We start from the raw sequence: 14,857 nt of genomic DNA on the forward strand, positions 1-14,857 counted from the left end.
TTTCTCAAGACTTCCATACAATCGGACTTCTTTTTGGTCAGTGGAGTCGCCCCCTGCTGGCCGATAAAGAGCATTGGCTTCAATTTTCAGACCCAGAATTACCCACTTGATCACCATGTATCATAATTATAATCATAATAGTCAGTCAAGCATCCAATAAATAACATCAGGAGACATTTTCAGAATTTAAACCACATTTATTGCTCAATTTTTTAAAATATAGTAAACACACTTTTATTCATTTTCTGCATCAATCCAGTCACCAATCAAAACTATTTTACATTCTATACAATCAGTTCCCTTGATCATCACTCTCTATAAATGGTAAGAAGTTATAAAAAATATAGACTTGGTTAGAAAAATAATCAACTTAAGTGATAAATTCAGTGGGGTTAAAAGCCTTCTACAGTGTGAAACCTCCACTTTATAATGTAAATTGAGATGCACTCAATATCACTACTGACCATTTTAGTAATCATGAGAGCTGTTCAGTGGCTTTTGTTTCTCCCAGGCAGCCATTGATTTTAGTTCATTTCAGCTCATTCAGCACCCGAACACACCAGTTTCATGTGATGATAATGTAACTAATAAAAAAAAAAAAAAAGGTAAAAATATTCAGTATGAAGGGAAACAAGCTCAGGCAGATATGAAATCAGTAACTACTGATTTATCTGCGGTGCTGAATGATCTCAAACCAATTGGTGCCAAACAAGTGGGAAACAAATCTAACAGTAAGCTGTAGGATGTAATAAAAATGGTTGTTTGTGCTGAAATTACAGATGCCCTGTGGATAAGACATGAAAAACATGTGCATTGTTCTTTAAACTGGTGTTAATGGAGGCAGAGATACAGCTGTACTAAACTACACTGCAGTGGTTTCACTAGTAAAATGAAATCAAAGAGCTTTGTTTGACGGCACCAACACATACAGATTCTGAGGAGTGACAATAAATACAGTACAAATATTTCAGGTAACTTAAAATGGCAGAAATTCAAAAAGAGAGAAAAGAGTCAGCTTTTCAGTCATTTTGGCAAATAATATGTTTCTCTTTTGATGTCTGACCTGAGCGATTTGCAGACTCTTTTTTATCCCTGACATCAACAAAACAAGTTCATCAAGTCAGTAACATAACCACAGTGCTGCAAAGAAAGTAAAAATGTCTTCTTCTTGTGTCTTTATATTAAAACACATTGTGGCAATGAACGTGTCAATCGCTGTGGATTATATGAAAAGAGTCACTGCTGGAAGGATTTTAGAGGGACTCTAAAAATTTGAGTTTTTTTCTTCTTTTTTACAGGTTCTTCGATACAGGTAAAAAATCTGATTTATATTTTAATATAAATTTATATCTCTAATAAATTATTTTAAATTACAATCGAATAATACATTAAGTAATACAATTCCTTTATAAATGATTTGAGGTTCTCTTAAAAAAAACAGAAAAACAACAGAAGACATTGCACTAAAACATACAACTGCAGGAGTCATTTCAGGGTCCTAAAGACCAGAAAACAATCAGTAAGTTTTACTTTTGCGAGAACATTAAAGTGTGTTATTTTTGTGTCCCTAAATGATCTAAATCCAAAAATGTTGGATGGTTTCAAATAATTAAAGTAAATTTATAAAAGAACATGTTAAAGTACACAGACACACACACAAAGATAATTTTGTTCATTTAAGTAATTGCAGTAGTTCATTAGAACACAGTGAAAATGTTTAAAATGTCTCTCAGTGTTAAATATTCTTTAAAAAATTGGCCCTTCACTCAAATTTCATTTAAATCTGCTGACAAGTTGATAATCCTTGAACAAACACACAGCATAACCTCTCTAACAGAGAAATAAAAAAGCAATATTCATTTTTTCACAGTAACTTGAAAGCCAGTTTTCATGACAAAGGGAATGTGAACGTAATTGGCCTAAACTGAAAACTGTGAGTGCAACATTAAAACTCCCTCATGTGAACTGTGTTCACATAGAAAAACACAGGCAGAGGAATGAAAATGTCCTTTATGCTCAGCTAATCAGTGTTCCCTCATTAATTATATCAAGTAAAAAAAATCATGTCACTCAGTAGTTCTCCTGGTCAGTTTGCTGTATATTAGTTTTGAATATCAGAAGTTCAGACAAACTGAGCACACACAGGTTGGGATTACAGTACGTGAGTGTACACGTTTCAACGAATATGTAAGTGAGTGAACTCTCGTGCCTTCAAAATATACACTATTGTCTACATTATTTTGGGGTGTGAGATGGGAGAGTTTTTAATTACTATGCAAGTAAAGTGAGATGTCCATTAAGTAATGCTTGCAGGATACAGATTCACATTGGTGCAGCGGCATAAACTTTCATGATGCAATTACCTTGATATAATTTGGGATGAACTTGTAATGCTTAGTTGCAACATCTTTGCATCTCTAAAGTCTGATTTACTTATGTATAATTATTAGCAGAGATCCTGTGCCTTTATTATTTAGAAATGTGACCAATAATTTCATATCTACAGTAGAATGATTTGTCCTCTCTAGAGGTCAAAAATAAACTGATGAGATGCTTACTGAGTTGCAGTACTAGAGAAACAAATGTGCAAAGTAAAAATGACCCTTTTTAGTTAATTTATGATTTTATGTGTGCTTAAATGAAATCAAACTCTCTATACTGAAATGCATAGCCTCATTGCGTCAAATCTCATTGTAATAAAAGTGAATTCTATCATATTACATTGGTATTTGCTTCATATGAGTCTTCAATGTATTGGACCGTTGGCCATGCATTGAGATGTGTATCTCATCAGCATCAGTGATGACAAATGCACATCTCTATTGCAGGAACACAACATGAAGTTGTTTTTCTTTTCTTTACCTACAGCTTTCTGGTCTGGTCATTTTGGTTTTACATGTAAGACTCACACTGACAAGTTTAATTTTGTTAGAAATGCAGAGCCTCGTGTTCAGTCTGCCCTCCAGCTACTGCTGCAGCTACTTACTGATGACCCAAAGGTCTGAGATCTACTCAGGAGACTCAGTGTGACACTAAACTTCATCTGTGTCTCTTGTGGTTTCTCTGGGACCACTGAAAAGTATTTAAAACAACAAAAAACTCACTCTGTAAAATGCTATGAGTGTTAAAAACATGTCCAAGTGCAAGATAATGGTTTTTGCATTAAAAAGCCTTCACCAACATGTTTCTGTCAGTTTGTCTCAACTGTTCTTTTTTTTTTTTTTCAACCAAACTTAAGCTATACAGTCAGCTACTGTGTACAGTTTCAACTTACCCGTATATGACTGTATGTTAGTAACAGTAAAACACTGAGGTTGGAGTTGATCTCCCTAACCTTCTGTTAAAATGAGTACCTGTTTACCTGGTTTCACTGTTAAAATTCAGTGAAATGAAACGGGTGGAAACTTTGGATCTGTTACTTTAAAATCGTGAAGTTCCCTTTAAGAGTGCTTGGTTATTATACAATATTTAAATAATCAAAATATCTTATCTATCTTTAAACCCTTTTCAATTATTTGCACACGTTCCCTTTGAAATGTGTATTTCAGACTTCATCAAAGACGTGGTTAGTCTCTTCTCTCTGGAGTGTTTTTGATAGAAAGCAGAAGAAAAAGGGAAAATATACAGTGTAACTCCTCACTGGGAACTTATCTTCGAGTGAATTAACTTGTTGGAAAACACGGTCAAATAAATACTGTAAGTACTTCATGAAAACTGTCCTGTTATTACAATTTTGCAGGCAAATTGTCTGAGACTTTTACACTTTTTGATGAATATTTCTGAACTCAGAGATGAAAATCAAGTTAATGTATTGCTGAAAATGTTACACAGGGACCAAACCCTTGTAGATAAAGTGTAATAAAGTGTATTTCTAAACTAATCTTTTTTTAGATTCAGTGGTTTTCAGAGTGACTCAGTAGTTAAACAGACTGCATCAGCAATAGTGTCACTGACCAAAACTCTGAAACCCAACCCGACGCTCTGGAAAAGAGCAAGAAGTCTAATATACACTGTGACGATTAGTATTTCTGAACTGCACCATCACCTCATCAGATGTTTTTCTGGTTGTAGATGTTCAGGTTTGAGCTACATGTAAACTTTATATATTGTCAGATAATCTGGATAAAAAATCTAGTGAGATGAATGAAGTTCAGATGGAGATGATAATGCAGTTTTGTAATATTTCCAGCACATACCGAAGGGATCAACAGTGAAGGAAGTATGAGACATTTCTCCCTCCTCTGCCGTCTGTCTGCTCAGCCTCTGTGCAGTTTTCCAACGGCCACCAGTGGAAAACTGGTGGTTTGACTGGTTTTGTTCTGGCAGCTCGTGTGTGTAAAGTGCCTCGCTACTGTTTCCACTTCCTTCTTCTGCCTGCTGCTATGTGGTCGACTCCTGTTGGATCTGGATGTAGCAGGCCTGCAGCATAAACACAGACATGTTTTTAAAAAAACCTGCACAGTGCTGAACGCATGTATGAAGGAAAGAAGGTCATTCACTTGTTTATGAAAGAAAGAGTGAATGAAAAGAAATAGAAACTGAATGAATAAACCAGTAAATGAATGAATGAATCAAACAACTGGTGGTGATAAAAACATTAATAATTGTTTTTAGACATTTTTTTAATTCAAACATGGGTCCAGATTTGTACCAAAATACAAAGTGTACAGTTATCCTCTTTAAAGAATACTGGGGGTACCTGAATAAAGAGTACCTGAATTTGGGGACTATATGAGGTTTTTAAGATTCATTGAGCAAAATGTGAAGTGTGTTCTCTTGCTCATCACTAGATTTTGAAAGACTGTGCATGTTTCATTTAAATTTGGATGGAGTTGCTTATCAAGCAAAAGTAATATGTGTTTTAGTCGCTGTTGGTCCCACCTTCAGTGTGGTGAACATCAGTCCCATCTCTCCATGCTGAATGTTGGGATCCATCAAATCTTCTATCAGGCTCACCTCCGCTCCCAGGTTCCTGATCCTGGTCAACAGAGCAGTCACAACACAAAAAGTTCAGTCACCGGCCCGCAGAGTCCTGCAAACGAAGAATACCAGACATCTTCCTACAAAGTTTGTGTGTGTGTATTTGGTGACGCACCTCGCCCTGAGCACCACGTAAAGGAAGAGAGGAAGCAGGTCATCCATGCACCACAGGAAGTCACCCTTCAGCATAGGCTTCACTTCCTGCGTCAACTCCTCAAACGTCTTCTGGATGACCAGCAGCTTGTCTGATGGAGTGAAGGTGGTGCTGCACGTGTAGAGGAAGTTCATTGTTTAATTATACACATAAATCATGAATGCACTTTCAGCTTCGGTCATGTACTGAGATCTGATGTAGAAATAATCTGCCTCATCCTGTAATGGATGGGCACTGCTTGGTGAAAAATCTGATTTAAAAGGAGACGTCTGTATAAACAGTGCCTGAAACTTCAGTCCAATTCTCACTCACAACTGTCAAATCTAAAGACTGCATACAAATTTTACCACCGATTTCCGAATGAAGTCCTAGTGCAGAATAATTGTCACGAGCCCAGGTCAAATTTAATCAAACGTTGACCTCAATAATCCAATATCATGTATTATTTGCTTTTGTGATTTTCTGCTATTTTTATACTCTTATGACGTCTATATCAAACATGATCAAAGTTCTTAAACTTGTCCAATATGCCCAGTCTTCAGCTTGCAGTTAACGCTTTATTTACGTTGTTTGGTGCAGATCATCTACAGATGTATTTGAGAAGTTGACATTTTGGGTAAAGAACGAGAAAAGGAAGTGAAATCCTACTGTGACTCTTTGTTTACATAGCATTCAAAGCCGGCGGAAACCTCTGGAAACTAAACAGTCAGAACAGAGACAGGAGCTAAAACAGCCTGTTTCACACGGAGGCTGAAGAGAGTGGCTGCATAAAGAGCCAGTATAAGATAAATAAAGTTGTTGTTTTTTAACTGTAAATCATGCAAAGATTTTCCAGGAGAGGCCATGAGCAAATATACATAAATATAAAAATAACTAAATATGGACCTGGAAATGTGCATGATACGTCCTCCTGAATCTTTTTCTCCAAAAGCCATAATTTGAGGCAGTACTTACTATGAACGGCTCGACTGATTCGGCAAACTGTTACCTAGCACTCTCTAACAGGGTAAAAAACATAAGTGAAGAGATCTGAGGTTACATCAGGTCACACTGGAGCTACCTGATTTGTTGGAGTGTCTCTACAGCGGAAACAAAGCAGGCATCTTTACTGCTGGATACGATCTGTGATAGAGGAACAGATAAAGAGGATATTACAAAGAATACAACAGGAAATAAAACAGCATTGTTCAGATTTACAGTTATCACAGATAATCAGTGATGTGTGTCGATGACATCTACAGGGATAAGAAAAAAAAAGAAATGCTACATGTAGAGAAAGCACTGATAATATCTGACCTGTTTTTTCTCTCCCAGAATCGACATCCACACCGGCCAGAACTTCCTACAAGAGAAAAACAAAACTAACTGAACAAAACTACATAAAATACCAGCAATATGTAAAGCTGTGCGTCACTTGTCAGGTTGTTTGTTAGATTTTAATACACACACTCTTTGTGAGCATACAGCTCTGTGTGAGTGGGACAGCATTAGAGGCGAGTGTTAGAAATTTAAAGTATTTCAGTCACTTTTACAGTTAAAACAGATGTGTATTATGATATACTTTATTTCTTTACTGTATGATTACACTGAGAAGTCTCCACTGTTGACCTCTTTTTCCTTCCATTCCTTTCTGATTCATTTAATTATAATTTAATCTTCTTTAAAATGATGCCTTTTGTTATATGCTTGTTACTGAGCTCTCAGGAATGGGCTGAGCTGTAATTTTGGTGTAGTGGACACAGTCTGAACGTTATGACATTGAACTCTGAATAAAATAATCTCGGTATGTCAGAGCTGATGTGAAATACACAGAGTACTTTAAGACTCTTAAATGTTATTTTCAATGGAAGGAAACTCACTATTATTAACAACCAGAACGACATTGCTGAACTTACCACCATTCAGTTTATTTATGGGTTTATAAGTTTATAATGTGTGTTTGTGTTTGTGAATGTGCACACTCACTCGTGCACTCCCAGGAAGCTGAGCAGTGACTGATCGGGCTGTTTGTTGAGGCGGAGGATGCGATCCCAGTACTGGGTCTCCTCCGGCTCCTCCTGCAGGCAGTACAGAGTAAAGAGAGGAGGGTAGAGTCGAGGAAGCAGCAGAGGGAGGAGCAGAGAGGAGCAGCACACCACCACGACATAACTGGAGAAGAAGGTGGTGGAAGAGGAGGAGGAGGAGGAGAGAACGAGAAATGAAGTTTTAACATACAGTGTTTCTGTTTCATCGGCACAGAGACGGATGATGTCAGCTTGTAAGAAATCTGTTGAATTAATCGCCTGGTTGTTAACACACCAGCTAGACTCTCATTTGATTTTGAATGTAAGGATTATAATGGAAACATTTTAATTCACATTTTTAAACAAAAATATTCTCTTTAACTTCATAATTTGACATATTTTATAAGTTAAACAAAAGCAAAAAGAGTATATGCACAATTAATCATTATAATAAATGTTTCCTAACTTTCATAAAACTTGATTGTAATTTCTATTTACAATGTTTAACACTTTGATTGTGATGAAATGAACATTGTTTTTGATTAATAAAGTCTTTAAAAATAAAAACTTCACACTATAACCTGACCTGGGACTCAAGTCTGGACCAGTATTCCCAGTTCACATCATGTCCAACTTAACCTGATTCTTGTCTTGAGTCGGTGTAACTGCAAGCCTAATTTATGACTTGTTTTTCATCCAATGAACACATGGTAAAATCACTAGTTCTAAGAATAATGATAACCAGAAATATAAAAAGCAAAAACAGGTCAGATTTCTCCCAAATCCAGAAGTTTTGAGAGCAATAAACTCTCTCGAGTGCCGTCAGAGACAAACTTAAAGTGCTGAATGTGTGAAACCTGACCAGTTTGCTTTCCTGATTGTTTAACCAGATGCATAGTTTCTTACATGTTCCCTGTTCACTGATAAACCTCACTGACCACTTCTTTGTTGGGAGCAACGAGAGGTGTTGTGAGAAGGATGGAGAGATAACAACCGAAACTCTGAGTGACCCCATACTCATCTATATATCTTTATATCTGCATGCTTGTGTTGTTGTGACTCACCCTTGCTCTGATGTGACTGAGTCGTGTCTGCTTTTGGATGGAGAGACTGGGGTGTTTGGAATGACGCCGCCATCATCTGGTAACCCAGGAAACAGAAACCTGCAAGCAAAAACATATGTGATTATGGTGGGCTAAACATATCTAAATTTAACTGTGTAAGATGTTTATATTTCATTTCTGTTGTGGGTTTGCTTGGAGATGATCAGTTATAGACTGTCCTGCTAAAATAATGCAATGTTTCATGTAGAAAAAACTAATCTAAGAATCTGCCATGCACTCTGTGTGTGTGTAGTAAAGCCCGTGTTTAACTCTTTGGACATGTATGAGTCAGAGTACTCGTGAGCTGTTACCTATAATTCAAATCTGTACCAGAGATATAGATCAATTATGTGATTATAGCCATAGCTATGTAAGAGACTAAATATTCATTGACACACACCTGAGTCACTTTGATACCTCTGTGCCTCATGAAGAGCCAAGCTGGTCTCGTAAGTTTTTCAAATAAAGAAAAAAAAAAAAATCAAAACTTTGAAGACACAACTGCAGAAAAAAAGCTAAAATTTTAGAGAAAAGACGTCCTTGGAGTTGTTTTCGTCAGTGCAGTATTTATAAGCATTAGTATTTTTCTCCCACCGGCCTTTCTAAACAGACATCATAGATGAGAAAAATACAGCTCTGTGCAACACCTGAGTGACTTTCTCCAGCTTTTCAACCAGAGCTGATGAAACATTGAGTCTAAAATGCAACATCAACCTGCGGGACATCTACAGGCTGAGCAGTAAAAAGCTGAACAAAGAGTGAGACGTCAGAAGTTGAAACTACCTCACAATGCTGTAGAAATGTGTGAGGTAGGCCTGGACCTCCTGAACAGCCTGCCTGAGCAGCCTGCGGTTGGATCCCACACCGACGTACGTCATCCTGTAGACTGTCACCAACGTCTCGACCAGCCAGCCCAGAGGATGGTGGGGCGTCTCACAGGCCTAACACACACACACACACACACACACACACACACACACACACACACACACACACACACACACACACACACACACACACACACACAATGAGACATGGTCACTGATTCAGTATGAGGTTAGAGCAGTAATCATACTTCTTATTTCACTTATTCTCATTAATTCTAGCATGATAAATTCTCTACTCACATGTACATCTGGTTGCAAATTTATTCAGAACACAAAGCTAAAATTAATGCAGTTAAATACAAACCGCTCTGCAGTACTTTTGACCTGTATGAAGGTCTTAATAGACTGCTTTAGTATTGTGTTACTTCAACTTTACAGTCATTTTGGAAGCTATAGTTTGCGGTGTATACTAAAAGATAGGTTTTGATATTTTGTCCAAATAATAACAATAAGGGTGGAGAAAATAAACTACCAAACTGGCAACCAACCAATCTTATTTCTCAGTCTGTACCTGATAAAACAATGCACTGATTATTAGAAAGACAGAGAGAGCCAGTTTCTCACACGCACACAAACACTTTCCCTCAGAGTCACATATACCTTGGTAAGGTATCTTCGTATGTTGTCGTAGTTCGAGGTGGTAACTGGTTCTCCATGCTGAGGAATAAACTCCAAACTCTCCAATATTTTGGTCTGAGACCTGCTGAGGTTAGAGCTGAACACACACAGACAGAAAAACACACACGCTTATTTTGATATTTAGCTGTGTATCTCGGGTACAGTCAAGTTTATCAATGCCTCTGTGTGTGTATTTCAGTGCGTTTAGATGCAGTAAAGTAACCAGGTTACAGTTGGTTTTCTCCAGTAAGCTAAATTCTTAATTGTAATATTGTAAACTGGTTGCTGTTATCGGAGGAGGGGATTAGAGAAACCTGTTTTCCCCAGGTAGATTTCTCCTGGAGGATGTATATTTCTGTCATATGTATATTTTAAACCAGGTTTCTAAATGAGTACACATGTGCATAACAAAAGATTTCAGACAGAGAATGTACAACGGAGCCGCTGGAAGAAAGGAGAGGTAATTTCTTGTGTTTTAAATATTTCTAAAACTGAAACTAACACTACAGTAAGTAGAAGGTTGAAGTCTAAATTGGTCAGTTTCAAAAAAAAAAAAAAGTCAGTCAGAAAGTAGGGTCATCAATCACTTAATACAGTTAAAATGAGTCAGCTACAATTTCAAAATAAGATCAGAGTCTACGGCATATATACGTGGATTTACAGTAACCAGGTTGATTAAGTGTGTGTTAATGCACTGACTGTGTGTGTACCTACCCGTAACGTCGTGCACTTGTTATAGTAATAGCGATGTTCTCCCAGGCTGTCGTCCGCTCTCCTCTGCCGGCGCCATCGCAGCCCAGTCGACTCCAACATTCATCAAACACGCAGCTCCACCTCTGATCTGCGGGAACCACATACTGACCCAACCTGCTGCACACGCACACATTTTAACATGTTTAAATACCAAAAAGATATAAACAATCCAACAAACTGTCTTATCCTGTCACGTCTTCAGTAACACCTCACAATAGAAGCTGATTAAATGATTCATTTGATTGAATAACAATGAATTTTCTGCTGACTGAATAGTTGACTAATCATTGCAGCTCTAGTAAAATATCAAAGGCATAGAAATATACACAAAAACTATTATTTTTATTATTTACTACTAATATTTTCTGGTAAACATAAGTGCGTTCACATGGTGTTGAGTAGAAAAATCAGTTGAAGTGAATTCCATGTTTTAAAACTCACAGCAGGTTATTTCTGTCTTTGTTTTCTGGTCCTTCGACAGTTGGTTTGTAATATGTTCCAACCACCTTCAGACCGGCAGTCCACTCTCCATTGAACACGCCCTCTAAATAGTCACTGTTAGCCAGGGTCAAAACACCCTGGAAGAAGAGAGGAAGAGTTATACATATTTGAAGTCCCCATTTAATCATTTTGTAATAAACTGGAATAAAGTACAAAATGACAAAAATATAATTAATTTATGCTTTGACTAAGTAGGTAAGCCCCCAATCTGAAAAGTTACTTAAACCTGCATTCTCTCTAATGGCCAGCAGGGGGAGACACCACTGGGTACAAAAAAGACTGAGAAAATGACCTTACTTCTCACTTGATTTATTACCTCAGTAAACACTTTCCTAACATGTTTAAGGTCTAAATCACTAGTTCCAAGTCTTATTCAAGACAGCATGATATTCATTTTGTAAATTATGGTCCCATTTACAGGAAAATATACATTAAAGCAGGGTGTGCTTTAGGGCGTGGCTACCTAATGACTGACAAGTCGCTACCACAGTGACTATATTGATTATACAAATGTAACCATGACGTAAAACCCGGTTCACAGAGAATGAGCATATCTGTTTTCAGTTCATGAAAGTTAACTGTAACATTTGGTAACCTAAAAAAGTCTTGATCAGTGATTGGTGGTCCTAAAAAGACCCTCTGAGGAGTTGGCTGTTCAGTTTTTCCAGTAGCATTAGACAAGGACAAATATGGAAATGAATAAGCGACTGTTCGAGCCAGACAGACAATAATAAAAGAGACAGAGAAGTCTTGTACCTTCCCGTTGACAGTCCAATCATCAGAAAACTCCCCGTGGAAAGCTGTGTTGTCCTCTGACACCAGAAGACCTGAACCCTGAAAGAAAATACAAACTGCGTCAAACTTCATAATTTCATATTATGGATCTACAGTAACTGGGACTGTCTCCATAGATTATTTTGTTTTGATCACAGAACATTTGTTTATTCTTACTGTGCTCTATATTCTTTTCACAATTTCAGATTTCTGGCTGCAGGTGATTCATTCACCACAATTCGTTACAAATATCAAGTTTAGATTTCCATGGTGTCATCTAATGTAGGAGGAGCAGCAGATGACATCTCCATCAAACTGACTGAAGATTCTGCTTTTTTTTTTTTTAATTAGTATATTTGTATTTTTATAGCACATCTCAAACACTAAAAATGAGGACACATACATAAAAACATTCAAATTCTAATTAAAATAAAGAAACCATTTAAAGGAAACATTTTAACAAACTGGTGCTTCTCCATGTTTAGATTGCACGCTAGGAGATTTATAGACAGGCAGCAGTAATTGTAACTCTATATTCTGACACACTGGGAACCAGTGCAGAGACCTGAGAACTGGTGTGATGTGTTCAGTTTTCTTTACAGTAATCATTACAGTAATCTAACCTATTGGGAATGAAAGCAGAGGTTAGTTTATCTGGGCCCTGCCTGGACATGATTCCTCTGTTTCGTGCTATTTTTTAAGATGGTAGAATGAAGACTTTAGGTTAACTAATATCATAAACACTATTTATTAGTCCAGATCTTACAGGATAATTAAGTTTGGTAAAGTAAACACTCAATTTCATGAACAAACTCATCAGCTTCCTCAGACAGTCATGCAATTGAATCTTTGAAAATCAAGTTGTGCATTTATCATTTATACACTTACACTCATCTTGTTCTCTTTGAAGGTCCCTTCATAGTACAGACAGTGCTGAGTAACAACCACAGCACTCCCGTGCCTCTGGTCGTCCACCCACAGTCCCATGTACTTCTCACCTCTGGAAAAACAAAAAGGACAGCAGTGATCAGTGTTCAGTGCTCAAATTTAAAATTCACTCACTGCACATATTCAGTGCAGCCTTGATAACTAAAAACGTATCGTGTCGTATAATATAGTACCACACATGAAACAGCCAGAGTGCACAAAAGATTTTAAGGAATATTATTCACCTGCCAAAAAACAATACTGAAACGTATATTAATGAAGTGCACTGTAGATGTTCTCCTGAAATTGTCTACTCATATTCTTCATTTAAGAGTTATAATTGCTCAGATAGAGCGTCATACTGTGCTGTTTGATGACAGTTAAAAATAACTGAATAAATGCAGTTATACGTTCTTTTCTTCTTCTTTTTTTTTAGCATTTATTACCTAGTTAGGAATAATGAGAAGTAAGGAAAAAGATTTCATATCTAAGTTTTACATACAACACTATGCCACAATTGCATTTACACACATCGGATCATTTGTTTCAAAGTTGTATCGCTGCATGTTTACTCCCAAAACTAAAATAAAGACTCTTTGTGGAAACATCCAGCTGAGCGTTTAAATGCTGTTTACACGGGAAGCTTTCCTGTGTTTAAGACAGAGCCATTAATCAGACCTGGTGATGTCATCATGGACGCCGTATCCTGTCTTCTTGTCGTGGACCCACTGGCCAATGAAAACGCTGGAGGAAGTCCTAGCCAGCTTACCGGAGCTCAGCATGCCGTAACCGTGACGCTGGCCATCACAGAAACAGCCCTCGTACACCTCGCCACTGGCGTATCTGGGAAAGACCAAAACAGACATGAACACGCACGCACACACACACACAAGTATTGCTGCTTCACAGCAAACATGACAGAAGTAATTTTGTAAACTGAAATTACTTTTTTACATAATTACAAAGTCACACAGTGTTTCATATATGGGTCATGTGTCATTCACTACTCTTCACTTTACTGAAAGGTCAATAGTAAACAGCGTTCTGACCTGTATTTGCCGAAGCCGTGGATCTTGCCCTCTTTCCAGTGTCCTTGGTAAGTGTCTGCCTTACTCAGTGATTTGTTAGGCATTATAGATTCTCCATAGCTGGAAGAAAAAGAAAAGCAACATTTAAATGAAGAAATGTCAAGACAACAGTTTCACAACATAACACAACACCAGGTTAATGTACCGACCCGTTCTCCTGTCCGTTCTTGAAGCTCCCGCTGTAGGTCCGTCCGTCTGCCCATTCCATGTTTCCTCTGTAAAAGCAAATCTATGTTACAATCCAGTGATTACTTTACATTTAATTAGCCACCAACAGGTAGAATCAACTTACACTAACTTTGACTAAATTTATATTCAACAATTCTCGAAATGGTGTGTTCACAGTCCACACTGACTTCACTGCTTCCCTGCAGGTACTTTCATTTCTCCTTCATTTACATTCACTCATCACCCCACAAGTCTCTGATACTTTGAACTAAAGATGCTGTCATCATCCTGAAACCATCTTAACACCCGCCATTAGAGCTGCAATGATTAGCCGATTAATTGGCAACTATTTTGATAATCAATTAATTGTTTTGAGTCCATTTTAAAGACAGAGGTGCTAAAATGTTCTCATTTGAGCTTGTGAGATATGAGATTTTTCTGTTCTTCTTTATTTTATATGATTATAGATTGAATATATTTGGGTTTTGGACTGTTACACAATATAAATACAATTGGAGATGAAACCCTAGACCCAAACTTGGATGGATATTGTTCACTATTTTCTTATATTTAAAAGATTAAAGAATCAATGAATAAAGAAAATATTTGACAGATAATAAGCGTAAGTTGCAGCCCAACCCACCAGTAGCTCTGTAAGTTTTAACTAATTAATAATTATGTTACAGTAACACACACACACACTCTCTAACCTGCCATGAACTTGTCCTGCCAACCAGCCCCCCGTGTACCGGGCATCTTTGAATCTTCCTTCTCCTGTGAACCTGTACGAGGCCGTCCGAGACATGGCCGCCTGTCCTGGCGACGACCCCTGACCTCCACCGCCCAGCACTCGATCTATCTCCTGGTTCAGAGAGTGCAGCCACTTGTTCTACAGAGAGAA

The 14,857-nt window shown here is 37.5% G+C and overlaps 1 protein-coding gene across 1 annotated transcript in view; it reads right to left on the bottom strand.

Annotated features, from left to right (window-relative positions):
- Positions 1-211: 211 nt before the first annotated feature.
- Positions 212-14,857, bottom strand: part of LOC133992874 (alsin-like) — a 35,140-nt gene continuing 20,494 nt past the window's right edge. Inside the window, exons 24-40 of the mRNA XM_062431653.1 lie at positions 14,667-14,845; positions 13,938-14,003; positions 13,750-13,848; positions 13,379-13,543; positions 12,662-12,773; positions 11,756-11,833; positions 10,940-11,076; positions 10,460-10,615; positions 9,728-9,842; positions 9,024-9,181; positions 8,202-8,300; positions 7,100-7,282; positions 6,431-6,476; positions 6,195-6,256; positions 5,096-5,245; positions 4,882-4,978; positions 212-4,419 (exon numbers count right to left, since the gene is read on the bottom strand). Of these exons, the coding sequence (XP_062287637.1) occupies positions 4,381-4,419; positions 4,882-4,978; positions 5,096-5,245; positions 6,195-6,256; positions 6,431-6,476; positions 7,100-7,282; positions 8,202-8,300; positions 9,024-9,181; positions 9,728-9,842; positions 10,460-10,615; positions 10,940-11,076; positions 11,756-11,833; positions 12,662-12,773; positions 13,379-13,543; positions 13,750-13,848; positions 13,938-14,003; positions 14,667-14,845 (1,941 nt within the window). The 3' untranslated portion in view covers positions 212-4,380. The remainder of the gene's footprint in view (positions 4,420-4,881; positions 4,979-5,095; positions 5,246-6,194; positions 6,257-6,430; positions 6,477-7,099; positions 7,283-8,201; positions 8,301-9,023; positions 9,182-9,727; positions 9,843-10,459; positions 10,616-10,939; positions 11,077-11,755; positions 11,834-12,661; positions 12,774-13,378; positions 13,544-13,749; positions 13,849-13,937; positions 14,004-14,666; positions 14,846-14,857) is intronic.

The sequence above is a fragment of the Scomber scombrus genome, chromosome 13, assembly GCF_963691925.1.
Source record: "Scomber scombrus chromosome 13, fScoSco1.1, whole genome shotgun sequence".
NCBI classification, from domain to species: Eukaryota; Metazoa; Chordata; class Actinopteri; order Scombriformes; family Scombridae; genus Scomber; species Scomber scombrus.